The sequence below is a fragment of the Pipistrellus kuhlii genome, unplaced genomic scaffold (assembly GCF_014108245.1).
Source record: "Pipistrellus kuhlii isolate mPipKuh1 unplaced genomic scaffold, mPipKuh1.p scaffold_m20_p_3, whole genome shotgun sequence".
NCBI classification, from domain to species: domain Eukaryota; kingdom Metazoa; phylum Chordata; class Mammalia; order Chiroptera; family Vespertilionidae; genus Pipistrellus; species Pipistrellus kuhlii.
In genome coordinates this window covers 42391340-42419177 of record NW_023425529.1, presented here as the reverse complement: position 1 = coordinate 42419177, position 27838 = coordinate 42391340, and the positions used below count along the sequence as shown (strand labels likewise).

General features: G+C 59.3%; 1 protein-coding gene across 1 annotated transcript; it reads left to right on the top strand.

Moving 5' to 3' along the window:
• FAIM2 (Fas apoptotic inhibitory molecule 2) lies at window positions 1-27131 on the top strand. Its single transcript, XM_036456795.2, has 12 exons — window positions 1-216; window positions 3461-3656; window positions 6417-6520; window positions 6909-6973; window positions 7353-7406; window positions 13255-13305; window positions 13658-13697; window positions 14396-14433; window positions 14956-15043; window positions 15221-15316; window positions 17027-17080; window positions 26888-27131. Exons 1-12 carry the CDS (start codon window positions 202-204, stop codon window positions 27035-27037), a joined length of 951 nt encoding a protein of 316 aa, XP_036312688.1. The 5' UTR covers window positions 1-201; the 3' UTR covers window positions 27038-27131.
• Window positions 27132-27838: the final 707 nt, after the last annotated feature.

Below are 27838 nucleotides of genomic sequence, written 5' to 3'. Positions count from 1 at the left end.
GAGGCGGCGCAGCCTCCTCCCCAGGCCCGCGAATCCGCAGCGGCCTCCTCCGCAGCCTTCCGGCCCGCCCCGGCCCCCCTCCCCCCGCCCCGGTGGTACGTTCCGGTCCGCCTGGCACGGCTGCGGCGGAGGCTGCTAGAACCCACGCGGAGGAAGGAAGAGACGCAGGCTTCGGGGACCCCTTCCCCGAGAGACGGCACCATGACCCAGGGAAAGGTACCGGCATCTCCCCGCCTGCACCATCCTCCATCCCCATCCTCCGGCTCCCTGCCATCCGGAGCCAGCTCCCTGGACCACTCTTAGCATCCTCCCCGGGCCCTTGCGGGAAGGTCCTCTGTGGTCCTTGCTGAAGTCGGGGGACCAAAGGACCCATTTTAAGGAACGGGTCGGGGCCTCTTCCTGCCCACCAGGCTCACTTCTCCCCCTCTGTCCCCCTTCCACCCCTTGCTCTGACGTCCCAGAACCCTGCACAGATGCCCAGCCCCCCTTAAGGAGTCAGCCTGATATCCTGTCCGTGTGTGCCTGTGTGTGTGTGTGTGTGTGTGTGTGTGTGTGTGCGCGTGCGTGTGCGTGCGCCTGTGTGTTCACCAGGGTGAGCCCTGAGGGGCAGTTCCCATCCAGCATCCCCATCTGGTCCAATCCCAACCCTAACATTAGCTCATCTTTCGCACCCTCCCCAAAAACACCCCCCACCCAAACCCCTGTCCTTACTGCACATCTGGACACATCAACTGTGATCAGAGGGTCGCTATGGCAGCCCCGCCTCAGGATGCTCTAATTCTTGTTTAGGTTTTGGCAGGGCATGGGACTAGATGAGACCAGGTGGAACGTCTTCTTTTTTTCCGGTTCTAGGCCTAAAAGGTAGGGGAAGGGTTTGGGCAGAGACTGGGCTGACTGGTAGGGTTATATAACATCAGCAGCCTGTGGGATTGTACCGCTACCAGGGCCTGGGCACAGGGGGCGGGTCCTCTGGTCTTCTGTCTGGGGGTACTGAGGGTTGAGCTAAGAAAACAGATCGCGACCTCCCTTATGCTCCCCTTCTGCTTTCTGAGATGAGCCTCAGAGCCAATGGCAACGTCCCTTGGCTCCTCAGACCCTCCTCTCCCTGTTTTTAAGCTCATAAGGCCTCAAATGATGTCATTGGGTGATACCACCTCCTGCCATTGGGCAGACCTCACTCGGGAATGCGGGTGTGCGTGTGTGTGTGTGTGTGTGTGTGTGGTGTGTGTGTGTGTGTGTGGTGTGTGTGTGTGTGTGTGTGTGTGTGTGGTGTGTGTGTGTGTGTGTGTGTGTGTGTGTGTGTGTATGGGGGGCAAGGCCCAGAGGCTCCCGGTGATTGCGTGCCAGGGTGGGGGCTGGTGAAGGGACCAGCTTGGACAGAGCTGAAGTCGTTCTTTCCCCAGGCACAAGCCCAGGGTCTGGGCTCAGAGGACTTCCTTCTGGGGCTGAGAGGGTTTCCTGCGCATGACTCTCCTGTCTGGCTGGCCATGGAGGCTGGGGAGTGGGAGGGAAGCAGATGAGCCCGGACCCCATCCCCACAGGCCTAGGCTTGGAGGCACTTCCCCTGGGGGTGTTCACTGTGGGGACAATGAAAACTCCTCCCTCTCCAGACCCGCACCCTCCCCCTCCACTCCCCACCCTCACCGCCACCAGGTACTCTGCTGACCCTGCTTCCCGCTCTGGGCTGACTGCATTCCCCGCCTCCTCTGCTGCTCACCCCCAGCTTACTCCCGGGCTTTCTCGTGACAGAATAGACCCGTACGGTTCGGTGGTCCTCAGGGCGGGACGAGGACAGAGATCTGGTGCTTGCCCGGCTGGGGCTGCCGCAGCTGGACCCTGCAAAGAAGGGACTCTGCGTCCTTCCTCAGTGGACCTTGAGGTTTAACACATTCTTTTCGGAGGCAGATCTAGAGTTCAGTCCTTTTTTGCTGTTCCAGTTCTCATAGCACCCCTCCACCCCCATCGGCCCTTCTCTGGCGGCGGCGTTCAGGCCCTCACAGCCCCCATCCTCTCTCCAAAGCTAAATGTGGACATCGTGGGGCAGGGGGCACATCCGAGTTAAATGCTTTTGAGGTTTCAACCTGCCATGGACACGTTTTCCTCTGGGCCTCCGTTTCCTCGTCTGTAAAATGGAAAGGGGTTGGATTCGATGCCTTCTGAGCTCCCTTTCAGCAGGGACATTCTGTGATTCTGTTCTGACTCGGGGGCAGGGCTGAGATTCCAACGGGACAAGGCCAGAGCAGGGCCCTCAGCCAGGGCCTCTTGCCCTTCCTCTGCCCTGCAGTCCCCATCCCTCTTCCTCTCTCCTCCCTCTCCTCCCCGCTTCTGGTCCCGGCTTTCCCACCTCACTGCCCTTGGTTGTCTCCGGCCCAGCAGAAGCCGCCGGTCCCGGTGGACGGTGCCTGGGCTCGGCAGCCCAGTGGGCCACGTGTGGCGCTGTGACCTTGGGCGAGTTAGTCTTCTCCCTGATCCTCCGTTCCCTCATTTTAAAACAGAGGTCAACATGCAGCTAGCAAGGTAGCAGGGAGATTAAATAAGAGAACCATTCATTCAGTGATACTTTGAAGGGTTTACTGTGTTCTAGACCTCTCATTAGGCCCCACGAAACAGTGGAACCACACAAACCCAGCCCTGCCTGGGAACAGTGACCACCAAAATGAAAATGAAAACTCCCTCAGGGAGGGTCTCTCCTAAGAATGTTCTCCTTTCTCAGTTCTTATCCCAGCTCCAGGGTGTGCCTGGCCAGCCCTGACCTTCCTGGAGCTCAGTTCTCCCATCTACAAAATAGGGAGACACCCCCCCCCCCCCCCGCCCCGCTTATTGGGGTATAAGAGGCAAATAGAAATTGTACGTATTTAAGGTGTACAACTTGATGTTTTGATAAACACTGTGAAATGATCACCAAAATCAGGCTGTTCAACATATCCATCACTCCACATCGCTCCTTTTTTTGTGGCAAGAACTTAGATCTACCCTCTCAGCAGATTTTAAGACCAACATACAGTATTGTTAACTACAGTCACCACGCTGTACATTAGATCCCCGAACTTCATCCTGCTAACTGACACTTCGTACCCCTTGACCAGCATCTCCTCATTTCCCCCATCTCCCAGCCACTGGCAGCCACTGTTCAACTCTGTGCTCCCATGAGTTCGACATGTTAGCATCCACATATCTCTGGGAGCATGCAGTTTTTGCCTCTCTGTGTGGCTTATTTCGCTTAGCATACTGTCATCCAGGTTGTCACATAGGGAAGGACTTCCTGCCTTTTTAAGGCTGAGTCGTGTTTCGTTGCAGACATATACAACAAAAACAGGGAGGCTCTTGTCTTCACCCGCCCTTCCTCGTGCAGGGGGCAAAGCACCCCTGAAACTCCCCAAATTGAAGGGGAGGCTTGGTGAGGAGGGCGAGGAAGGCACCCTTTCCCTGGTAACCATCTCTCTCTGCCTCCACTCCACAGCTCTCCGTGGCTAACAAGGCCCCCGGGACCGAGGGCCAGCAGCAGGCGAACGGTGAGAAGAAGGAGGCTCCGGCAGTGCCCTCGGCCCCGCCCTCCTATGAGGAGGCCACCTCCGCCGAGGGGCTGAAGGCGGGGGCCTTCCCCACAGCCCCTGCAGCGGTGCCCCTGCACCCCAGCTGGGCCTATGTGGACCCCAGTAAGTCTCAGCTCCCGAAGGCCGGGGCATCACGGGGAGAGGTGGACTCACATGGAGAACTGGGGTGGGAGGAAGTGGCCCAGAAAGAGATGCACTGAATGGTTGTTATAGGGGAGTCTGCGGTCAAAGGTTTGGTGTTTGGAGGACGGTCCTAAGGACGGTCAAGGAGGACTCCGTGAAAAGGGAGACGTACAGTGTCTGCAGTCAGAGTGCTGTTGGGTGGGGATGTGGGGAATTTTTTTCAGCGCACCATGCTGGGGCAGAGGGACAGATGCAGGGAGGAAAACCAGGGGCCGGTCTTGGAGAGGCCCTCCTAGAAGCAAGGGATACAGGAAAGGAGTGAAGAGAGGACAGTCAGTGCAGGGAGGAGCTTGTGATGCTGCGGCTGGCCACAGCCGTAGCGGGGTGGCTCCCTGGGAGGGGGGTGCAGCCTGTTTCCTTGTTAGCTGATATGAGACCTCAGTGGGGACACATCACCAAGGAGGGCCTAGGAGGGTTGGGGGCCAGAGACTTGAGGATCCACTGCACCCATGACTCTCCCGTCTCTCTCCCTTTCCCCAGGCCCTTGTTGGGGGCATGATGTGGGCGGGTGTGTGGGTGACAGCCTCAGTGCCCCTCACAACCAGGCATAATTATAGGCAGACTCCCAGCGCCAGAATGGTAGCTGGTGGGAGCCCCTTTGTTAAGTGGAGCAGCCGGTGGGAGCTTTGCCTCAGGGCTGGGAACATATAGCTCCCACACGCTATAAGGAAAGGCCCCTTCTCAAATCTTCCTCAGCCCCCTCAGCCTCCTCAGTAGCCGCTCAACCCCCCTCCCCCATCCTGGCAGTTCCCCTCCCCCACCCCCAGCAGAATTCTAGAAGGGTTCCCAGGGACAATGCCTCAGACAGACTCTACTCGCAAGGAGTAGTCACCATGGTCCACACCACTCCTCACAAAGCTCCTCGTCCTAAATCCAAGCAGAGCTACGTGCTTGTGTCCAACTGGGATGGTAATGAAACTCTGGTGTTTGGGGAGCCCTTCTCACCGCCTCAGATACCCACAGGGTGCTTTCTCTCTTCTTTTCTCCCCCTCCAGGGCCTGGCTAGTGGCACCTTGGTGGTGGTGGTGGTGGGGGGGTGCGGACAGAAAGAACATGAAGAGGAAGTGAAGGATGAGAGAGGGAGGGTCTCCAGGCCCCAGGCCTGCAATAGGCCCACCTCTCTCCCCTTCCTCTTGGCCCGTTTCCTGGTGGCCAGGACTGGCTGCCTTAAAGAACATTTTCCAAGCAGTTGTCAGGACAGGAAGGCAGTTACTAAGTGTGTGCCAGGCACTGTGTCTGGCACTGAGCTCGTTTCTGGGGATGCATCCATTTGTAAGACCTGCCCTCACAGAGCTCAGACGAGTTGATGGACAACTACCATACAGTTCAACAGACGCAGTGATAGAGGCCTGGGCACTCACCTCGCCTGCCTGGCTATCACAGAAGACTTCCTGGAGGAAAGGGTATCTGCCTTGAGTCCCGAAGAACAGCATGAGTTTTCCCAGTAAAGAGGCAGAGAAATGAGTGTTCCAGGCTGAAGGAATGGGATGTGCCCAGTAGCAAGAGAACGCATGGCTGAAGAAAACAGGCTGCAGAAAAGGAGGAGGGAATAAATAATATGCAGTGGGGGGCGCTGGGGGCTCATGGGCGGCTTTGTTAAGGAGCTTGAACTTGAGTAAAAAGCAGTGGGGAGCTGTCAAAGAGCTTGAAGCAAGGCAGTGCTGTGGTCGCCTTTGAAAGACCAAGATGGAGGCTGTTACCTTGGAGGGAATAACATGGAGAACTGATGGAGACCGTGAAGGGGAACACGGGGGGCACGTGAGGCCTCAGGAATGGCCCAGACGAGGGGTGCAAAGGAGAGGGTGGCTCGTCCCCATCAGGGACTCATTTCCCTGTCTCTTTGCTAGGATAACTCATGCCGTTCTTCAGGACTTGAGGCAGATACCCTTTCCTCTGGTGATGCCAGAGCCATGGGCCATCACTTTTATCTCGTTTCATCCCTTCACTGACCCATTTCATGGAAGGGACTTGGGAAGGATGGTCATTTGCTCAAGGTCACACAGTCTTAGAGGAGGAGCCACGTGTGGGTCTGTTTGACAAGGGAGTCCACGCTCTTCGGAAAGTCTGAGTTCTGGGACCAGCCTGCGACACTTCATTCCCACCCACACCCCACTTCATTCCCACCCACACCCCACTTCATTCCCACCCACACCCCACTTCTTGCCCCGTCCTAGCTTTATGCCCCCTCCAGGATTCCCCCAGGCCTGGCTCCCAGCGGGTTCACCCATCCAACAGGTCCCAGTTTCCACCCCAAGGGCCTCAGAGCAAGCTGGGATCAGGACCCTTGACCCTGAGATGTGCTAGATAGTCCTGAGGTTATGTCTGTCCGACTCTGATTCTTTGCCACAGGGAAGCCCGCATGTCCAGGGGAGCAGTGGGGAGACCTAGAGGGGAGGGTCGAATTTGTATGGCACAGCTTCATCTCGAGAGAGAGCCCCAGCCAAGGTGGAGGGAAGGGGCAGGGAGATGGCAGTTCATTCTCAGGACTCAGAACAAGAAGCCTGAGCAGCAGTGAGGGAGAGAGATCTGACGAAGGGGTGCCAGGCCTGAGCGTGGGGCTGGAGGGAAAGGTTTCGGCTGGTCCGGGGAGCCAGTTGGACACACGGCAGCTCTGAGCAGTGGCTGTTGGGCCGGTGTGTATGGGTGCGGGAGCCCTCACGGCCCTCCCCTGCCCACCAGACAGCGGCTCGAGCTACGAGGGCCGTTTCCCCGCCGGAGACCATGAGCTCTTCACCACCTTCAGCTGGGATGACCAGCAAGTTCGCCGAGTCTTCATCAGAAAGGTAACTGCCGCTCCCCAGCCCTCCAGGAAGGACCGGGGGTGGGGTGGGGAGCTCTGCGGCAGAGGCCACAGTCTGTCCCTCCCTCGTGATGCCAGCTGTTGGGAAGTACTTCCTTAGATCCCCCCACTGGCCCTGCCACCCCTAAAATGTCGTCTCTTCTCTGCAGATATGAGAGGCCCCTTGGCCTCTGGGTGTGGGTTCTGGACCATCTTTACTCTTTTCACTGGGTCCTGGATCTGTTCCCAGGACCCTCAAGAAGGAGGACGGGGAGAGTTGGGGGAGGGAAGGGGGCACAGGATGTGGGTCTGGGGAGGAGATTGAGTCACAGGGACTCTGCGGCCTCCCTGAGCTTCGCTGGGGACCTGAGCCTCCCTGCCTCCACCCCCAGGTCTACACTATCCTGCTGGTCCAGCTGCTGGTGACCTTGAGCGTCGTGGCTCTCTTTACCTTCTGGTGAGTTGGCATGGAAACCAGCACCTGTTGGGGGCTGGCCGTGGCCAGGCCTGGGGTGGGGGGGCACCCGGACTGATGCTGCGGGGCAGTGGGCCTCCTCTCGCTGGAGAGAACCTTAGAGAGTGCACGCCCAGGAGCCCTCCCTGGGGGGCGGGGGGAGGCTGGTGCTTTTCGGGGTCCCTCTCAGGTCCTCTCGCCCACACCCAGCACTTCCGAGTCCCAGCCTGGGACTGTGGCTGGGCTTCCTGAGCCACCGGGCTGCATGCCTCCTTTCTTCCTCTCAGGTCCTGTGAACTGGGGTGGGGGTCGGGGGCCAGTGCTGATGTCGAACCAGAAATAGAGACAAATGTTTGTTCTTCTTCCCTCCCTCCCTCTGCAGTGACCCCGTTAAGGACTATATCCAGGCTAACCCAGGCTGGTACTGGGCATCCTAGTGAGTATACCCCAGACCCCCGGTCCCCAGGCCCCTTCCCAGGGAACCCTCAGTGGCACAGAGTGGGAAATCTCTGCCATTGACAGAACACAAGCCCATGGCCTCGTCCCGCCCCGCAGGATGTGTGAGGCCAGAAGGCCCTGCTGAGGTGCTTAGGTTCAGGAGAAGGGGAGGAGCTAGGCACAGGTTCTACCCGCACAAGGAGGGCGGGGTGGGGCTGGGGCCATGCTGGAGAGACTCAGACCTTGGCTCTGTAGAGAAGGAGGAGTGGGACCCCTTTGCTCACACTAATAATAATGTTGCTACTCTTACTATTGTTATTAAATCTTACTAATTTAATTGTTAATTATAGGGTGCCTAATAAGGGATGAGCATTGTTCTGTGTGCTCAGATGCATGGTATTGAATTCATTCCTCGAATCTGCAGGGTACGATTGCCTCAGAAAACTAAGGCTCAGAGAGGTTGAGTAAGTCGTCCAAGGTCACACAGCTAGTTCGTGGTCGAGCTGGGATTCAAACCCAAACTTCAGGTTGAGGCGTGTGCTCTTAATCCCTCTGCTTGGCAGACTCCCTTCCTTTCAAGCCACTCAGCTCCTGGAGTGTGGCAGATAACTTGAGAGAAGAGGTTTGACGGTGTAGCTGATTCTGACCCTCCTCTCTGGGCAAAGAAGGAGTTACCCAGCACAGTTCTCTCACTAGCGGTTCCTTCAGCACCTGCTGGGAGCCCAGCTCCATTCTGGGGCTGCTGGCGAGCGCAGTGGGCAGCACAAGGCAACACATGGAAAAGTGGCGGGCAGAGGAGAAGACGAGGGAAGGTGTGAGCCTGGTACTAGACTGTCAGAGGGCTAGAGGCTCCAGGTGGGGGAATCCAGGATGTCTTATGGGGTGGAGGCTCCAAACGCCTGGCCAAGAAGCTTGCACGCTAGGGCTGTCCAAGGCTGAAAGGGAGCAGGTGGGGCCGTGGGCTCAGCTGAGCCTGCTGGGTCAACCACGCCACGAGCAGTCCCGGACTGGACCTCGGGTTTATGCAGGCCAGCCAAAGGCTGACCTGACCAGAGGGGGACTCCTGGCCTCCGGGGCTCCTCAGAGGAGCAGAGGCGTGAAGGGATGTCTCCATCAAGCTGGGGGTCCCAGGGGAGGAGGCTCTGGGGGCGCCGGAGAGAGGGCCTGTCTGCAGGCCAGGAAGGAGCAAGCGTCTCGGGGAACCGGGAGGCCCTGTGTGGTGACGCTAATGAGGCCCCGGGGACGGCGCCCGGGCGGCACACGCAGCGGGTTGGCATGGCTCCCGGCACGTCAGCACTGCCAGGCAGCCTCGGTGCCCCGAGGAAGGGAACAGAGTCCCCAGGTCCTTCGCCAGGCCCTCCGCGGGAGGGTCTGCAGGCCACCGTGCCCCCAGCGAGTGGTGGCAGGGGGCAGACAGCCTCGGAAGTTGAGGCAGAGTCCACCCCCTGAGTGTGGGCCTGTGTACCCGGCCTCCAGGTGGTGAGCTGTACCAAGGCCTCCTCAACAGCTCAAGGCAGAAACAGATGCTCTCCCCGGCTCAGGGTGGAGGGGGGCGGTGGGGAGGGGGGGGGGAGAAATAGGAAGCGGGCATGGGCATGGGCCCTGTGCTTCTCAGGGCCGTCAAGTGCCTTCGAGATACCTGAGCATCCCGCCACATGCTGTGCCCTTCTCTCCAGACCAGCAGCCTGCCTGCCCCCTCCTCACCCTCAACACCACTCACCTGCCCCTCCCCCCACCCCCATCTGCCTCCTGGTCTGAGACCTGGTAATCTCACCTCCTGCAGCATGCTAAGCCCTTAAGACTACAACAGCTCTCTCTCTCTCTCTCTCTCTCTCTCTCTCTCTCTCTCTCTCTCTCTCTCTCTCTCTCTCAGAGTGTGAGGTTCTGTGCTAAGTACTTTACAGATATTTTCATTTGATTCTTACACCAAACCCACCAAGGCGGACAGTATCGTTATCCGCATTTACAGAGGAGGAAATAAGGTTCGGGAGTTATTGCTTCTGAAGCCACATAGCCTCGCTTTTCTGATTGCAGAGCTCCCACACTTCCCGCTCTGCTGCCCCCGCACTCCCCCCGCCCCCTGCTCGCTTGTGGCTCAGGACAGGGGAGCAGGGATGCTGGCGTAGAGCTGGCCTCCACCTGAGCTGCACTCCTCTGTCCTGACACTCTGTAAACAGCCCATGGCGCCAGGCCAGGCCCCGGGGCCCAGGCTCTGCCACACGAGTCAGCCTTTCTCTCCCTCCGGTGACTCATCTTCTGCCCCCTGGGAGGGCAGCCTCCTAGCACTCCTCTCCCCCCTCACAGCTTTCCGGGCCCAGTGATCTCCCTCAGTGAGCTCTGGCCTTATTGTCTGATTGCTCCCTCTGAGCCGTGGCAGTGGGAATAGGAAGAGCAGTGGGAGGGGATTGGGGGAACCAGGCAGAAGAGCAAGAGGCAGAGACCGGAGCCTGGGAGCTGTCAATCACATGACAGTAATAACAACTCCTGTCCTGAGTCCTCACTCGCGCCAGGCCGGGTGCTGAATGCTCGACGTGCATCCTCTCATCCGATCCCCGCAGCCCAGGGAGTTGGTACCAATGTTCCTGTTTCCAAAGGACGAAACGGGGGCTCTGCCGTTCACTGGTTCGTGGTCACGTGATCGTAGTGGCAGAGCTGGGATGTGAATGTATCGGGCTGCACCCTCGCCCCTTCTTCCTGACCTCCGGTCTTCGGGGTTGAGGAGCTGTGGACCAGAGCGAAGGAAGACGGGGCCCTTGCCCTCGGAGGCTTCCATTCTGGCCAGGGGACAGGACCCACACCCAGCACGCACGTAGACAAGGCGTTACTACGTGTGTCGCTGAAGCAACTGGCTAATGACGGAAGGGAGTCCCAGAGAGGGCAGACGCTGGCGTGTTTCTCAACTGGGGCAGGAGATTCAGCGATCCTCCACGAAGCAGGACGTGTTCACCAAATCCAGCAGGCGTGTCTCAACCCCACATTCCCTGTCCTGCATCTCACCCACAACTCTTTAAAGATCGCCTCACCAGTGCCAGGCCCTGGGCTAGAAGGGCCTCTCAGAGGAGCAGGCCCGTGGGATGTGGGCTTCGGCTGAGGTCTGCCCGTGGCACACAGAGGAAGCCCCTCCGACCCAGGCCTCCAGTGTCCCTGCCAGCTGGTCCCTTCCAGCAGGAGCGGAGAGTGAGGGGCAGAGGGGGGTGAGGGGAAAGGCGGGGGTGGAGCGTGCTGAGGGGTGGGCTGGAGAGGTAGGCAGGGCTGCATCAGGCAGGGCACTGCCAGGTCTTTGGGAATTTTAAGCAGGGAAGCCCCATGATGGGATCAGCCAGCAGCTTGGAGGGAAGGAGGCAGGACTGGAGGCAGGGGGACCAGAGGCAGAGAGGGGCCCGCCAAAGGGAATGGAGAGAAGGGGACAGATCTGAGAGCTGCCTGGGTAGGAGGATCAACAGGTCCGGGTGGTTGTCGGGCATGGCAGTGAGAGTCAGGGGTGGTGCTGAGGCTTTGGTTGGGAAACTTAGAGGGGGCATGTCTTCTGCACTGGGGATGCCGGAGAAGAGCAGGGAAGAGAGCGCCTTCGGGTCTAACCCAGTGGTCAGCAAACTCAATCAACAGAGCCAAATAGCAACAACACGACTGAAATTTCTTTTGGAGTCAATTTTTTAAAACTTAAACTTCTTCTAACATAAGGTGACCAGACGTCCCACTTTTGGTCACCTTATTTTAACACCACTTCTTCAAAATAGACTCACCCAGGCCATGGTATTTTGTGGAAGAGCCACACTCAAGGGGCCAAAGAGCCACATGTGGCTTGCGAGCCACAGTTGGCCGACCACGGGTCTCTGTTGAGTTTGGTGCATTTTGGGGTAGCCATGTCTGCCCCGTGAGCAGTTGGGTACTCAGGTCTTTGGTTGAGAAGGAAAACCTAGATCAGAAATGTAGGTCTGTGAGTCGTGAGCATTTGCCTAACGAAGGAAGTCCTGTGGGTGAGTGAGCGCCCGGGAAGAGCGTGGAGGGACCCTCTGCTCTGGAGGAAGGAGCCGTGGTCAGAGAGTCTCTGAAGGAGACTGGGGGGCAGGGAGGCAGGGAGGGAGCACGTGTGGACCATGTGGAACCGGGGAAATGGCGAAGAGAGCAGATGCTGTGGAGGTCCGGGAAGAGGCAGGCTGACGAGTGTCCGCTGGACCAAACAAAGTCCTCGTGTTAAGTGACGTGGGGGCAGGGTTGCTGGGCTGGGGAGTGGTCGGGAGGTGGAGAAGAAGACAGTGAGAAGAAGTAACTTTTTCAAGAAGCTTGGCTGTGAGTTGGCTAAGGTGGCCGCAGCTAAAACTAGGGAAGACGTTGATGAAAGATGGAACACAGCTGAGGAGGTTTGTGTGGGCGGAGAGGTGGCGGTAGAAAGGTTTACGAAATAGAGATGGCAGCGCCGTTGAGGGTGTGGGACCCAGAGCCCAGGCCTGAGGGATTGGCCTGGATGGGAGGAGAGACAGGGGGACGGGCACATGGACGCAGGACATGATGGCTGCTGGTGGCAGGCAGGGAGTGAAGGGAGCCTCACCTCACCTTAAATCTTCCTGGGACGTCTCAGGCCAGACCAGGCCAAGAGTGGGGGGCCCGAGAGGTTTCGGGGCGGGGGAGAAGGGTTGGAATTGCTGCTGTGGGGATGAGTGAGAGGACCCAGGAGGGGGGTGGGAAGGATGGCAGGAACCTTGTTGAGAACCTTCTGGGTGCTGGAGACCACACATTGGTGGTGGCACCGATCTAGGTAGGTGTGAGCACGCCCTACCCTTGGGTCCTCACCTCTTCTCCCACCTCCTGGACTGGCCTCCACGTCCGCTGCTCTCCAGGAAATCCCAATCCCCAGTCCCTGTCTGGTTGTGCCTGAGCTCCCCGCCAGTCTCCCCCTGGGCTTAGCCCATGCCCCAGGTGCCTCCTGCCTGTGCCAGGCACTGGCAGGACAGACAAGGGCCCTGCCCCTGCTGGTAGGTAGACCAACAATAAAGTATCTCCCAAGGTCATTATGGGCTGGAAGGGCCTGAAGGAGGCAGCATGGAGCTGGGCCTCTAGAGCCAGAGATTCTGGGTTCTAATCCTGCCTTTGCCAGGTGGTAGCTGCATGACCTTGGACAAGTCACTTGACCTCACTGTGCCTCAGCTGTTCGATGAAAAGCATGCTGCCCTGGCCCGCATGGCTCAGTGGTCAGAGCATCAGCCCATGCACCGAAGAGTCGAGGTTTTAAATCAGTCAAGGGCACGTACTTGGGTTGCAGGTTCAATGCCCGGCCCAGTCTGGGCATGTGCCAGAGGCAACCAGTCGATGTGTCTCTCACATCAATGTTTTTTTCTCTCCCTCTCTCCTCCCTTTCCCTTTCCCCTTACCCTTTCCTCCCCTCTCTCTGAAAATCAATGGGAAAAATCCTTGCCTGAAGATTAACTTAAAAAAAGCATGCTTCACAGAGAAGACAGGAGATTACTTCATTTTCATAAAGCACACGGCACTCTGCCTGGCACATAGAACACAGTACATATGAGCTTTCCCTCTGAAGTAATAAGCTGATGTCCAGGGAGACCACATTGGGTGGGGATCAGCTGTCCCATGCTCCCAAGTATGTACAGAGGCAGGCTCTTTCCATCCCCTGTCTCTTTTAGAACTGAACCACCTTCCTGTCCATTCTAAGTGCTAGGATGACTGTAGCTTACCCCAGTCCCCGTCACCCTGCCTGGTGCCTTGTGGGGGTATAGAGTGGGATGACTGTGGAGTCCAAGGGACTGAATGGAGAGGCCTGGGGAGGGGAGGGAGGCAGGGAACGGGGGTGGGGGTGGGCTGCTCACTCCCCCTTCATCTGTCTCTCACAGCGTTGTGTTCTTTGCGACCTACATGACCCTGGCCTGCTGTTCTGGACCTAGGTATGATGATGGCTTGAAGAGCAGCAACTTGTGGAAACGTGAGCAGGACTTGGGCATTCTGACCCCAGGCCTGCCTGCCACCAGTGTGCTGTGCCCCCCTCAGAAGGCCTCACCCCTCTCTGGGCTCCTTCATGTAGGGCTGCACCCCCTTCCTTTACTTACTACCTCTGAGGTGGGCGGAGGGAGGACAGACAGATGGCACATGGAAATGTGGCTAAAGAAAGAGCCTCCAAAGAGTGGAGATGGGGGTGGGCAGAGACCCCTGTCCCTGCAGGGGTGACCCAGCCTGCAGCTGCTGGCACCCCCTCCCCACCCCACCCCATTCTTCTGAATCCAGTGGCTTGCCTTACAGGAGATATTTCCCCTGGAACATGATTCTTCTGACCGTCTTTGTAAGTGATCCGGGGGGCTGAGGGCAGGTGCTGAGTGGGGATGGAGGGAGGTGGGCTCCAAGGCCAGGATGTCTAGATTGGGGATGTCTAATGTGAGGCCGCTGGGGGAGAGGGGTATTTTCACCCCACTTCTTATCTTTAAAATATATTTTTATTTGTTTCAGAGAGGAAGGGAGAGGGAGAAAAAGTTTGAAACATCAATGATAAGAGAGAATCATTGACTGGCTGCCTCCTGCATGCCCCACACTGGGGATCGAGCCTGCAACCCAGGCCTGTGCCCTGACTGGGAACTGAACCGTGACCTCCTGGTGCATAGGTCAGCGCTCAACCACTGAGCCCCACTGGACAGGCCCAAAGACACCCCACCCTCTTTCCAAACGGACTTAGTCTCTCCTTCCCCCCCTCCATCCGCTGTCTCTCTTCTTTGCGGTTTTGTGTGTAAGAGGTTTGCATGGGCCGTCCAGGAGCTCCGGAGAATGAGGGGTGGGAGGGCTCAGGAAGGGGGCAGAGCAGGGCTGCCACTGAAGGAAAGGCAGCTGGCACGAGGCCTGTTGGGAAGCTGCATCGCCGGGCCCGACTCCTCGAGGTAAACCGTGTGAGTGAGGTCGACTCAGAGTTGAGGGATGGACACCCAGGCTGGACCTGGAAGGTGTCTGGCCCCAAAGTCTGAGTCGTGGAATTTCTGCTTTTCCTTTCAGACCCTGTCCATGGCCTACCTCACTGGGATGCTGTCCAGGTAAAGGGGACAGGGGGCAGGGAGCCATAGGGGCCCTAGGCCAGGCTTACAGCCTGGGACTCGCCACCCGGCGGGTGGAAATGCTCCCGACTCCATCCTCTTGGGAGCATGGGGAGGGCGCAGAGCACAGGCAGGAAACGCTGGCCTGGAGCCCTCTCCCTGTGCGCTCCACCTGATGGTGCCCCTGGGACCTGTAGGCCCGTGGGGAGGGGTGGGGATGGAGGAGACCAAGGTGACCCGTCAGGCTGCAGCTTAAAAGACCCCGAACGTGCGGTTATGGAAGTTCCCACCTACAGGCAATAGCACAAACCCCCCTCCCCACCCCATTCCCACCTCTCCGAGATCCTTCCAACACGGTTGGGAGCTCGGGGGCCGGAGAGAAGGGAGCAGGAAGCAGGGAGAAGGAAAACCCTTGGAGAGGAGAGAGGGTAGGGGCGAGAGCTCTCGGGGTCAGGGCTGCAGAGGAGCCTGGGCCTGGGCGGAAGGCCGTGGGAGCTGGCTGACCCCCGCCTGTGCCCTCAGCTACTACAACACCACCTCGGTGCTGCTGTGCCTGAGCATCACGGCCCTCGTCTGCCTCTCCGTCACCATCTTCAGCTTCCAGACCAAGGTCAGCCCTGGGGCGCGGGAGGCAGGCGGGGCGGGGCCTCCAGGGATAGACAAAGGGGACGAGAGGGGCCCGGGGAGGCCACTGGGAGCGGGAGCGGGAGCGGGGATGGGGAAGGGATGCTGGTCCGCAGGAGCCGGACAGGCCCCCGCCAGCCGCTGACCACTCCCATCCTTGCAGTTTGACTTCACCTCCTGCCAGGGCGTGCTCTTCGTGCTGCTCATGACGCTCTTCTTCAGTGGGCTCATCCTGGCCATCCTCCTGCCCTTCCAATACGTGAGTCTGGGGCAGGGGTCCTCAAACTTTTTAAAGTGGGGGCCAGATCACGGTCCCTCAGAGAGCTGGAGGGCCGGACTATATGAACTACTAATTCCTACTGTAACACCTCGGCTGCGCTCACTGCCCAAAAAACCTGGCGGGCCGGATCAGACTCCTCTGCGGGCCGCATGTGGCCCGCGGGCCATAGTTTGAAGATGCCTGGTCTGGGGGCTCAGCGGGCCTCTCGGGGAGGGAGGGAGGGAGGGAGGGAGCCTGCCGGCCGGGGGGTGCCATTTCCTCCCACACCCTCCCCGGAAGGCCCAGAGCCAGAGGCTCACCGGCCCCTCCTGGCACCTGCCCGGGGCCTGTTGGCAGCGTAAGCAAACCAACAAGGAGGCCTTTCTCAGCAGGCCTGGGCGCCTGCCGGCACCATGAGCCACATCCGGCTTCACCTTCCCCATCCGCCCTTCTAGGGGGAGGGGCGGCTGGAGGGGAGGGTGCCCAGAGCATTCAAACCCGTGGCAGGGAAGGGTGCTCCTGAGCTCCGGGGGGCCACCAGACCCCGAGGGGTCCCGGGGAAGAGCCTTTCGGGACTCTTGGGGATCAGCCAAGTGCGGAGGGACAGATCGGGGCAGCCAGGCAGGCGAGGGTCCGACACGCAGCTGTCCTCACCCCCTTGGAACATCCATGGGGCAGCCAAATCTCAGCCAAACTCCCTGCCTGCTCTGGGATACCCAACTAGGACTTCCCAGGCCTCAGTGACCCATTTTGAGGTTCTGATCCTGGGAACCCAAGAGAAGAAGCTGAAATATTGGACCCTGTGGAGGGGGGCCCCTCAGTCTTACACCCACCCCTCCTCCTCTTGGTACTCGGTCAGCCCCACCCCTATTCTGCCAGGCTGGGAGCAGCATTCCTCACCCCCATTCCCCCAGCCCCCCAGTGCTTTGCCCCTAGAACAGCTGGAGCGGCTCTAGCACTCCTTGGCTCTTCCCAGGATCCGGTTGACGGTTGACGAAGGGAGGGGCCAGAGCTGGCCTGGGGCCCTCTGTGTATCTAGGATGGGGGTACAGGGTGGGGCCCCAAGCTTCAAAGAACCCTTTATTGACCCTGTCAGGCAGCTGGGATGCCTGTGTTTCCTGGAATCTTCTGGGATGCGGTGCCTCGCACAGGGTTTCCACAGGGCTGAGCGGGAAGGGCTGTGGTACCTGCCTCCGCAGGTCCCGCACTGCCGGCGGGAATCCCACATGGACCCCACCTCACCCTTGAGTTCAAGTCTTTGTCCCCTCCCACCCAGCCCCTCACCAGACAGACAGAACCTGCGAACTCCCCGCAGACACAGACAGACTGTGCAGGGCAGGGAGGGAGGAGGCGCGCAGGCTGGGAGAATGACAGGCCAACGGGAAGTCCCTGGGTGCTGGGTGCTGCCAGAGCCTGGGGTAGTACGGAGGGAACAGGTGCAGGTCAGGTGGGGCGCTCCCTGCTGGGCCCTCCAGGGTCACTGTTAGCCTGGGGTTCCCCTGCCCACCCTGGACACACAGAGAGAACTGGGGATCCCTGTTAAGGACCTGGCATTTCTTAGGAACATCTGGGGAGGGTTGGGGGCAGTGAGGGAGGGTCCCCCTAGGAAGGTCTGTTCCACGCACGTCCCCCATGCTCTGGACTGAGCCCTCCTCCCTGCCCCTCCGCCCCATCTGCCATCCCTGAGCCCGCTGTTTGTCTGCCCCGTAGGTGCCCTGGCTCCACGCAGTGTACGCCGTGCTGGGAGCAGGCGTGTTTACATTGGTAAGTGTGGCTCCCCGGGGCCCCACCCCGGATCATCTCCCCAGGCCTCCGTCTTCTCTGCCTTTCTCACGGTCCGCCCTGAGCCGCGGGACGTGCCTGGGGCCGAGCAGGGCTCAGTGCTGAGGTCAAGCAATTCCCTCTGGTCTCAGACCAGCCCGTCCGGGCAGAGCAGGAGGAAGGTGGGAGCAGCAGGATGGAAGCTTTGGAAGAGCTGGGAAGACGCCCCTGGCGTCAGGGAGAACCAGGGCTGCTGATGGGGTGGGAGGTGAAGGTCCTGGCTCCTTGGACTCAGTTAGTGGCCACTCTCCTCGGGGAATCTATCGGGGCACAGGAGGTTCTGAGCGCCCAGTGAGAGGGGCACTCGGGCTCAGCTTATTCTGGACTTTTCCCACCCAGCGAGGGGGCGCGGGTGACCACAATCACAGCTCACGTGTAGTGAGCACTGGCTCCCCTCTCCCCTGGACGCTCCCTGGGTACACGCCCTCCTCGCCGTAACTCTGCAAAATAAGTTCTGTTGTTAACAAAACTCAGGTAAGGAGCCGAGGCTCAGAGACGATAATAGCTTGTCCAAGGTCATCCAGCACTCAAGGAAGTGGGAAGGCCAGACCCGGAACTGGGTGGCCTGGCTGCAGAGTGGGTGGCTGGAGGCAGGTGCCCAGGGGACAGAAGGTGACCCGGGGCAGACATTCACCTGCAGCAAGCCTGGGTGCTGACCCTTTGCTCAGAGGAGCTCTAAGGGGTGGCAGGTGGGGCGGTGACTGCCCCAGGGTCCGCCACGGAGATAAACTCATGTTGGTGACATCTCCTGGGTGGCGGTGCCCAAGGTAAACTTCCCCTGGCAGCGGGAGCAGTCACCGGACTGTCCTCGCCCTCACTGGAGTGTCCGCTCAACTCAGTGTGGCCAGCGTTCCGGGCGTAGGCACTGGTCCCAGAGGCTTGAGGGTGATAGAGCGGGCAAGCAGAAACGGGGGAGTGAGGGGGTCAGATACGTGAGCAGAGGTTTTGGACAGATTGGCAAAGCAGGCATGGGGGTGTGGTCCGTTGGTTCATTCATCCCCACAGGTCTTTATTGAGCACCTACTATGTGTAATGTGCTGTGTGCCCAGGAGGCCACAGTTAACGGGAAGAGCAGGGTGTGTGGCATATGGCAGCACTCAGTGAATATCTGTGCGATGAGTAAAGGACTCCAGGCTCAAAACTGGAGCGCCGGAAGGAACTAAAAAAGGATCTAGTGAAACTCCAGGTGCCTCCTTCTGCAGATGAGAAAACGGAACCCTAAAGGAGTTAAGTGCGGGGTCCCAGGTTTCCTGGCAGGTGATGGCGCAGCAGCAAAGGGTGGCTTCGGTCAAGACGAGGGTGACCAGCTTTCCCAGAACTGTCCCAGTGTAAGCACTGACATCCCCACTTCTTGGGGGGCCTCGTAAATCTTGGGCAAACCAGGATGGTGTCACCCTACAACACTTAACTTCCCTCGGCTTCCGGACCAGCCCTCTGTCTTCCAGGCAGTACCCGCTGAAGACAAGTTCAGACCCGGAGGAAGGGGCGGGGACCTGCCAGGAGGAAAGAAAGAGGGAGGGTCACGCTGGGAGGACGGAGCTGCTGGGGCCTCAGAGGCGAGCCAGGGTTTGCCAGAGACAAATGGAAGAGGGTCAGTGCAGGGGGGAGGGCGGGCGGGGCGGAGCATGATGGGTAGAGGGCAGGGGAGTTCACTTGGCTTCCAGAGGATCAGGTCACGAGTGTGTCAGCTTCGTGGGGAGGCTGTCGGTACAAGTAGAGTTGGATGAACATTAATCCGTTAAATTTTTTTACTAATCCCTTGTGTTATTAGAATAATCAGAACAACCCAACCATCTGTTCCACCCTTTACCTTTCAACAAAGCACTTTCACACCTGTTACCTCATTGGGTTTTTACCTCCACCGGGCAGAGGGGCATCGCTGATGTTAGAAGGCCTGATTTCACACCTGGGGCCCGAGTGTTAAAGGGCTGGCACCGAGTCCCAGTGCCAGGGATAGGCGGGTTTAGGACAGGACCCCGGTGTCCTGTGCCCAGGCTGGTGCCATTTCCAAGGCCCCGTGGTCCCCCTCAAAGAAGACAACTCCAAGGAGGAGGGGGGGTGGTGGAGGGGCGGAGGAGGAAGGGGAGGTAGAGGGGAGGGGGGGGAGGGGACATCTCCTATTGTCTTGGAGTTGGGGGGGCTGAGAGGTCTCTCCAGTAACTGACCCCCCCAGCCCCTCCCCATCAGTAGTATCGCCCTTTCTGGATTATTCCCATCAGCCTAGAAACAGGTTCTCTCCTCCCCCTCCTCCCCTGCCTCCCCCCCACACACACACACACACTGCTCCCTACTCCTTGCCCTGCTTTATTTCTCTCCATAGCCCTTCTCATCCTCTGACAGACTCCGTATCTTTGTGATTTGTTTGTTTCTCATGTGTCTCCCTCCGGCAGAATGTAAGTTCTTCCATGGCAGGGCCTTGTGTCTGGCTTGTGTGCGCTGCCTCCCCAGGGCTTAGAACAGGGTCTGGCGCACAGCAGAATGAAGGGGCGCCGGAGAGGCATGGCGGGGTGCCATCCTCAAAGGAAGAGGCTGCACAGCTGACAGTGAGTCACAGCAGAGGAGGCACCGCAGGGCTAATTAATTACCCGTTAATGTCTCCCTGGGAGACAACACACCAAAGGCCCTGGCCGGGCTCATCCTTCGGGCTGTGTAAACATGGATAGGAACCTGGTGCATGGCCCCCTGCTCCCGCCCTGCCCGCAGTTGTTGGGTCAAAGGAAGGAAGACATACAGCAGGTCCCCTGGATTTCCATGGGGTAAAGGAGGGGTGAGGCAGGGAGGGGCTGGGAGAGGGGAGAGACACTCGCTGGATTCGTTCCCTCCCTCGCCTCAGTTTCAGGTGGACAGAGGCCCTCAGAGGCCCAGGCCCACAAGAACTAAGGTCCCTGGTGAAAGAGAAATAGTGAGGGCTGGAGACCAGGATGCCAGGACATAGGTTTTATGGAAGAGAAGAGTACCACTGGAAGCCAGCTGCTTCCAGAGAGAGAGAGGAAGAGAGCGAGGGCGAGGGCCGGGGTCCATGTACTTTTAAGGGGAGGATAGGGGACGGGGCTTAGGGCTCAGCACATGCTGATTGGTGGTTTCATGTAAGGCCTATGATTAGGGACCTAGGGACTTAGGAATCGGGGCTTAGGGTCTTTGGCAGGTGCTGACTGGTGGTTCAGAGCTCAGGAATGTCTAGCTGCAGGTGGGGTTTATGTCTGTCCATCAACTGGAGGAAGGGAGGATCTATCACCCAGCCTTCCCATTAACTCCCAACTCAGGAGGCCCTTGGCCTCCATCTGACCTCTGTCCAGCCTCAGTTCTGTCCTGTGGAGTCTGCGGTCACCCCAGAACCAGCGCCCAGCACCCCTTCTCTCTCCAGCGGCCCAGCCTGGCATCCCCTAGCCTAGCCTGGGGCATCCTCAGCACCATGAGGGGCCCTCCCTGCTCTGCAGCTAGAAAAAATGTCCCCAGGGAGAGGCTGAGGGAGGGGTGGAGACAAGTGTCAGAGGAGGTCCAGACTCCTGTGAGCACCAGCCCCCTCCCACCAGCCTGAGCCTTGGCAAAGTTGGGAGAAGCAAATGGTTTTCTCTCCCAGAGATCACAGCCCCTCCCCATTTCTGAGGGCCGGCCACGGCTGGGCTGGGCTGGGAGGGGGGTGGGGGGGAGCCCAGGTGTTTAGGGTTGTGGCCCAGCTTGAGAGGCAGCCCCTCCTAGGCCTCACCCATCAGCTCTGGTGCATTCTCAAGAGGCCTTGGGTTTTCTGCCACACCCCACCCACCGCCATTGGGCGCCAGACCCTGATGCCGTGGAAGTGGGTGAGTCAGCCGAAAGGTACTAACCGCAGGGTGGCCCCATCCTCCTCTCCCCTCTAGTGCCCTCTCAGGTGCTTTCTGTAGAAGCTCCTGGAGAACCAGGCAGGACAGCTGGAGGGCTGGGCTGGGCACGGTGGAGGGGCTGAGGCCGGCAGGAGGGCTGGGCTGGGAAGAGAGGCCGGGTGGGGCCGAGGGCCTGGCCAACAGGTTTGCAGTGAGGCACCTCGGAGCTCATTAATTATGCCTCCCTGCCCACAGGGCCTTGGGCAGTTGCTCTACCTCAGGTCGTCCTTCTTCGGGGAGGGTCCCAGCCACCTAGATCAGGAGCTGTCCCGCAGGCCCACGGAAGAAGCTCGGCAGAGGGTTTTAGAAATTAGGTGATGGCCTAATGTGATGAGAACTCTCTCTGCCTGCCCAGCCTGGCCAGGCGGGGGCCCTGGGAAACATCCCCATCTCCCTGCTCTAAGGAAGATGAGTGAGAGGCTGTGCGGACAGGCCAGAGGCTGGGGGAGGCCGGGTCAGGAGGGGTCAGGGGCAGGGGGGGGGGGGGGGGGTGGGGGTTGCAGGGAGAACGTGCGGGCCAGCACCAGATGCCTGGAGTCCGATTGCTGGGACATTCCCCTTTAATGCCGGGAAGTGGAGCAGATTCCTCCAGGGCAGCGGGGAGGCGGGATTGACCAGTAATTGTTCCGCTCAAAGGTGCCCCCTCCCCGGCCTCACCTCAGTTCACTTCCTAGAGCCTCACCTCTCAGGAACCAGACCCAGAGCCCCCTCTCCAGCCCAGGGGTGGAGGACGGAGGGAGATGGTGATTCAGAGGCCCCGTGGGGAGCAGGGGAGCAGGGCAGGGGCAGGGGCAGGGGCGGGGAGGCGAGGAGTCACTGCGCTCACAGGCAGGGCACTCTGCAGCGCAGAGCCAGGAGAGGCCCTGGCAGAAGGGGCAGCGGAGCCTGCAGTGTGGGAGGCAGCTCTCCCACCCAAACCACGTCCACGGCCTGGCTCCTCCTCTTACCACTGTGACCGTGGGCAAGTTACTGCCTCAGGTGCCTCATCTTTAAGATGGGGCTAATATGAACTCTCTCACAGGACTGGGTAATGATTACACACAATAACATGCACAGAGAACACATGATAACATGCACAGAGAACCTGTGCATGTTCCTGTCTCCTGTGGTAGCGTGTACCCTTACTGTAAATGTTAACCTTGCCACCCGGAGCCCTGGATTTGGGAGCCAGGGTGCTTGGGCTCAGATCCATTCTCTGCCACATTTTAGCTGTCAGGTCTCTGTGCTTCGTTTTTTTAAATCTATAAAATGCAGATAGCAATAGTCCCCACTCCATAGGTCGTTGTAACTTTAAAATGAACTAATATGTGCAAAGCACTTGGAGCGTGCCCCGCACATCATCGGTGATCCATAAGTATTACCTGTTAGTAATGGTCAGTTGCCTAAGGTCAGAGGCAAGATTTGAACCCAGGCCTGTGTGACTTCCCGGCCCATGTGCTTGCACACTGCGTCACACTCCTGCCCTTCCTCCTAAGACCGCCCTCGGCTCTCTCACATATACTTTGCACGCTGCTCCCCTTGTATCCTGGGCCGGGCTTCCTGGCCCACGTGCCTGCCAGACCCTGCCCCCGCGGTGACCCCTCTGGAGATGCATGCCAGGCCCCAGGTTACGTGCAGTTGTCCGTATCGACGTTTTTGACACCGAGGTCAGTGAAGACGAGAGAAGTATGTAACACTGGCCCCAGGCAGCTCGTGGACTCGGCGCCTCCCCTCCCTCACCCCGACCCCCATCTCAACGGAGGGTGCAGGCTTGAGGCTCGTTGTTTCTTCCCGAAGAATCCCCAGAGCCCAGCCTCACTCCCAAGCCCGAAGGTGGTGGCAGGGCCAGCTGGGCCCAGCTCTCTGCACCCCCCAGGAAGCCTGCAGCGCTCCGGGCCCTGAGCTGTCTCTGTCCCGGAACTGCCGCCCACAGCTCCTCACCCGGCCCTCACTGATGGCACCGGGTGTTCTCGGCGTTCCGCGGTGGGCACCCATGCCACGGGGACAGCCTCGGCCTGCCGCTGTGTGCTCACCTGCTGGCCTTTCTGTGGGATGGACACGGTCCGTGTGTTGTTTTTTATGCTGATTCAACGCATTGCAGCCTCAGCGTTTTGTATTCAGGGCCTGTTTGCTGGTGCCTCTGAGCTGGCCTGTCCCTGGCCTGCTCCCTCGCTGCCTCACGCCTGGGAGAACAATGGATCTAAGCCCAAGCCCTGGTCACAGCAGGGTCAGCCCAAGTGCGTAGCCAGGGGCCCTGGCCAGGCCCAGCGCTGGCCAGCTGGGTGAACCTGGAAAGTTTGCTTTGGATCCTCTGCCTCTGTGCACGCCCCTCCCTCCCTCCACCCCATCTCCATCAGAATGAGACAGGTCACCTGGCTGCGGCCCTGGATAAATGACTGCCAGCAAGCCAGCCACCTGCCCTGAGACGCCTTCCCTCACATGTAAAATAGTGACAGTAGCACGCACCTCCTCAGGCAAATTGGGTGCGTGAGATGAGATGAAAGAATAGTGTGTAAAAGGACTCTTCAGACATCAGCCTAATTCCCCTGCCTCTTGCCCGTATCCCACTTGCTCTTGTCTTCAGCTGGCTACCAACTCAAGTGCCTGCTGCCCTCTCTGTGGTTGACCCGTGGTTTAGCTCTCGGCTCAGATCTTGGCTGCCAGCTGAGATGTTAACTGTAACCAAGATACCTGGCTCTCAACCAAGATGTTAGTTAGCAATGCTTACTGTCACCCAGGGGCATTATTGGTGGGTAATTTTCCCCTATAATGAATGCTTGCTAACAATCTCTGGTGATGTCTTTTGCTCTCATCCGATTGCTAGTTCTCTGAAGGCGAGTTCCCTGAAACATAGTAGATGCTCCATAATATTGCTTCAGTTGCTTCGCAGGCGTGAGGTTGCCGAGATGGGGGATGCCAGGCCGTGGGGTGGAATGTGGGGCAGGCTATCCCAACACAGATAAGCATCCGTGGCCACCGGCCAGTGGCAGGGGCAGAAATCACTTCATTCCTCTTTTCTCCGAGAGAAGAGCCAGCTGGCGGCTCTCAGGGGCCTCCTGGGTGAGTGCTCCTTGGAGGAGCCTCCGCCAAACCCGGTCAGGTCCCAGCCTTCGGAGCTGAGAGATTGATTTTCATTAGCTCACCCAGGGGTGACCAGGCTCCGGGCAATCAACCAAGCGAGCTACTGATTGATACGTCAGATCAGCAGTTTATTAACTTCTGCTGGCAGGCGTGACTGCTTAGCAGCGTGTGGCACTGGATCGGCCCCTCTCCTTGTTCTCTCTGCTGAAGGAAAGTGTTTGGGGGGGGGGGGGACCCAAATCAAACTCAGGAGCGTGGAATGGGGCGAGATGATCCTAAAGAACAGTAATAGCTGGTGCTGCCTACATTGTCATTTATGTACCCTCCAAACCACACGGAGATGGGGCCATTGCTACCCTCCCGTTTTGTAGATGAGGGTGCTGAGGTCACGCGGGTGATGGCTACTGAGGGACGGCCCGGCACTCAGACCCAGGTGTTCCAGCTCCAGCCCTGGGCTCGCGTGTGCCCTTTCCTCAGTGCCGCGGAGCCCAGAAAGGCCGGCCTGCGTGAACAGGGCCTTCTCGGCCCAGGGCATGGCTCCCCGTTCTTCTTCTGTGGAGGCCACACAGCTTTCCTAGGAACATATCTGCCTCCTCAATGAGCCGCGGGAGACGCAGGAGGCTCAGCAGCGGCGAACACATGTTCTCAAGAGGGCACCTCTCCGGCAGATAATAACAATAAAACCACACCAGCAGCTCCCATTCATTAGGCGCTCACCACGTCTCAGGCGCCGCGCCAGGCGCTTTGCACTCATTATCTCCCAGTCACAACCACCTCGGGAAAGGTGTTCTGCGCTCACCTGTCTCTGAGAGCAGTGCCTTGCCCGGGCCCACTGCTAGCGGGTGGCGGAACTAAGACTAGAATCCAGTCAGTCTGACTTTGAAGCCTGCATTCGTCACCGGCCCCACTCCTCGCCTTCCAGGGTGGCCCTCCTCGGGGCCCACGTGCTGGACTTGCTCCCTGAAGGGCCTCCGCCCCCTGTGCCCCGGGGCCATGGTCAGGGAGGTGGGGTCCACACGGGCTGCACCTAAAGCAACTCCAAGGAGCCTGGGGCCTCGAGTCAGGGAGTCGGTGTCTGGGGCGAAGGGAATGGAGCTGGGCCCAGTTTCCAGGGTAAAGTGTTAGCTGGCCCCTCCCTCCGTCTCCTTCCACCCTGCTCTCCCCATGCTGCATCTCCTCACCCATCATACCCTGCCTTCTCCGTCTAGCAAACTCCTACTCATGCTTCAAAGCCCCGGCGAAGTGTCACCTCTCCCAGGACACCTTCCTCCTACCCAGTCAGCCCTAATTATGGCATTTACCGTTGTTTCTTAAAAATATTTTTTTATTGATTTTTCACGGAGAGGAAGAGAGGGGGATAGAGAGTTAGAAACATCGATGAGAGAGAATCATCCATCAGCTGCCTCCAGCACACCCCCTACTGGGGATGTGCTCGCAACCAAGGTACATGCCCTTGACGAGAATCGAACCTGGGACCCTTTACTCCGCAGGCTGATGCTCTGTCCACTGAGCCACACCGGCCTGGGCCATTTACTGATTTTTATTGTATCCTCTCAGACTCCCCACTAAGCCAGGAGCCCCCAGAGGCGACCGTTGGGCCCCCCATCGGCTGCAGCTCTCAGCACGGCGCTGGCCCCCGCCCTCGCCCCGGCATCGGTGCCGTGGAACGCATGTTCCAGAGTGCCCAAGGAGTATGGGGCCGTGCCCAGGTGACGGGAGAGCCGGGCACAGCTCAGTTAGCAGGAATGTGAATCGATCTGAAGAATTCCAATCCCTTGTGGATCAGTGGCTCATAACCTTCGAGGCACGGGTGGAACTTTTTGGCTTCTTTCTCCCAGAAAAGTACAGCATGCCTGTCAGATGTCATAGGCTCCTTCTCGCGGGGCTCTGCCCTGCCCGCAGGAACCCCATGAGAAAAGCTGCCTGCAGGAGTCGCGGTGGGCAGTGGAGGCCTGGTGGGGAGCAGCAGGGTGGCCCAGAGGAGCCATCTCTCGGGGAATAACGATTCGTAGTCCTGGAGGCCAAAAGGGCGCCCGGGGAGAGCCTGTCTCCCGGCAGGAGGCACACACACACACACACACACACACACACACACACCCGCGGGCTGTCCGCAGCAGCAGAGCTGAATGGCGAAGCACGGGGGCTGTGGAGGAGGTCTGCTCAGGTTCAAGTCCCGGCTTTGCCATTTGCTAATTGTGCAACCTTAGGCACGTACCTAGCGTCTCTGGGCTGTGGTTTTTCTCTGGGAGTCACAGAACCCCTACTCTTAGGACCAAGCAGGCTGATGTCTGGGGAACACCCTAATAAATACCCATTGCCTGCTCACTAGTACTTGAAGCGTTCATTTGTCTTCTAAGAGCAGGGCCCTGGTGGGGGGGAAGGAATGGCAAGAAGATGGGGACTCAGCTTGAAGGCCCCTCAAGGCCCCCTCCTCCAGGAAGCCTTCCTGGCGCCCGGCCACCCCCACACGGGCCAGGTTCCTGTGATCCGCACCCGGCGCTTTGCTTGCACTCACACTCACACCCACTTCCCTCTAGACTCGAAGCGCTGTGCGGTAAGGGGTCTTGTCTGTTCTGTTCTTCACTGCGCCCCTGTGCCTGGCGCGCAGTAGGTGCTCCGTGAATAGGTGTTAAGTTAGGGACAGAGGTGTTGGGAAAGTTCCCGGTTCTGGGAAAGTTCCAGAGGCTGGGCTGGAAGGTCGCCGAGCAGCCAGGCAGCAAGCGATAGTAACACAGTCAGGGGTGGGCCTGGGTGGGGACACTGGGCCCCTCGGGTCAGCGTCACAGTGACAGAGCCTTCTGACTCCTTCTCTCTCTCCCCCTCCCCTCAGTTCCTGGCGTTTGACACTCAGCTGCTGATGGGTAACCGACGCCACACGCTGAGCCCCGAGGAGTATGTTTTCGGAGCCCTCAACATCTACCTGGACATCATCTACATCTTCACCTTCTTCCTGCAGATTTTTGGCACCAGCCGGGAGTGAGGAGTCCTCCCACCACCCTCCCCCCGAGAATGCCCCGCGCTGCCCTCCGCCGCCCTGCGCCCCTGTAAGCCCAGATATAAACTAGCCGCCAGCCCAGCCGGGGCCAGCCTGCTCCCTCCCTCCGCCCACCTCATCCTCACCCTCTGCAGCTCGTATCCATGCCCCGAGGGGCCCACGGAACCAAGGTCACCCCGGCCCTGTGCCGTCCTCTCCCCCGTTACACCTCCCAGACTGAGACAGTCCAGGCTGGAGGCTCCTCTGGGTTGGAGGACCCAAGGGACGAGAGAGAGGAGAGCGGCAGGACCTCAGAGGGAGAGGCCCGGGAGCCTGGCTGAGGCCGGCGCCCACCGCGATTCCCCCAAGGCTGCCACAGTGGTGTGACGGAGGGGGGCGGGCAGCATACGGTCCTGTGTCCAGGACACCTCCTCTCTCTCTCTCTCTCTCTCTCTCTCTCTCTCTCTCTCTCTCTCTCTCTCTCTCTCTCCAGGTCAGGCTTTGTAAGGAAGGGGGTTGGGCGCGGCTGGGAGTTGAGGTGAGGGTGCTCTGCAGGGTGCGGAGGGCAGGCGGGGAGGCGGCATGGCTGCCCCAGGCCGCGCCCATCTTCTCTCCGCTCTGAGACGAACGGCTTGTTCTAGGGACTGGAGCCTGGGGCCAAGAGCACCCAGAGAGGCGTAGGAGGGCAGCGCCGTCCACCTCCTGGGTCGTGACAGAGCAGTGGGGGCGGGAGGTGGGCGCAGGGCAGCCCCTGGGAGGTCTGGGGTCTGCAGTCCTGCCGGGTCACCCTGGCCTGCACCCCCCCCC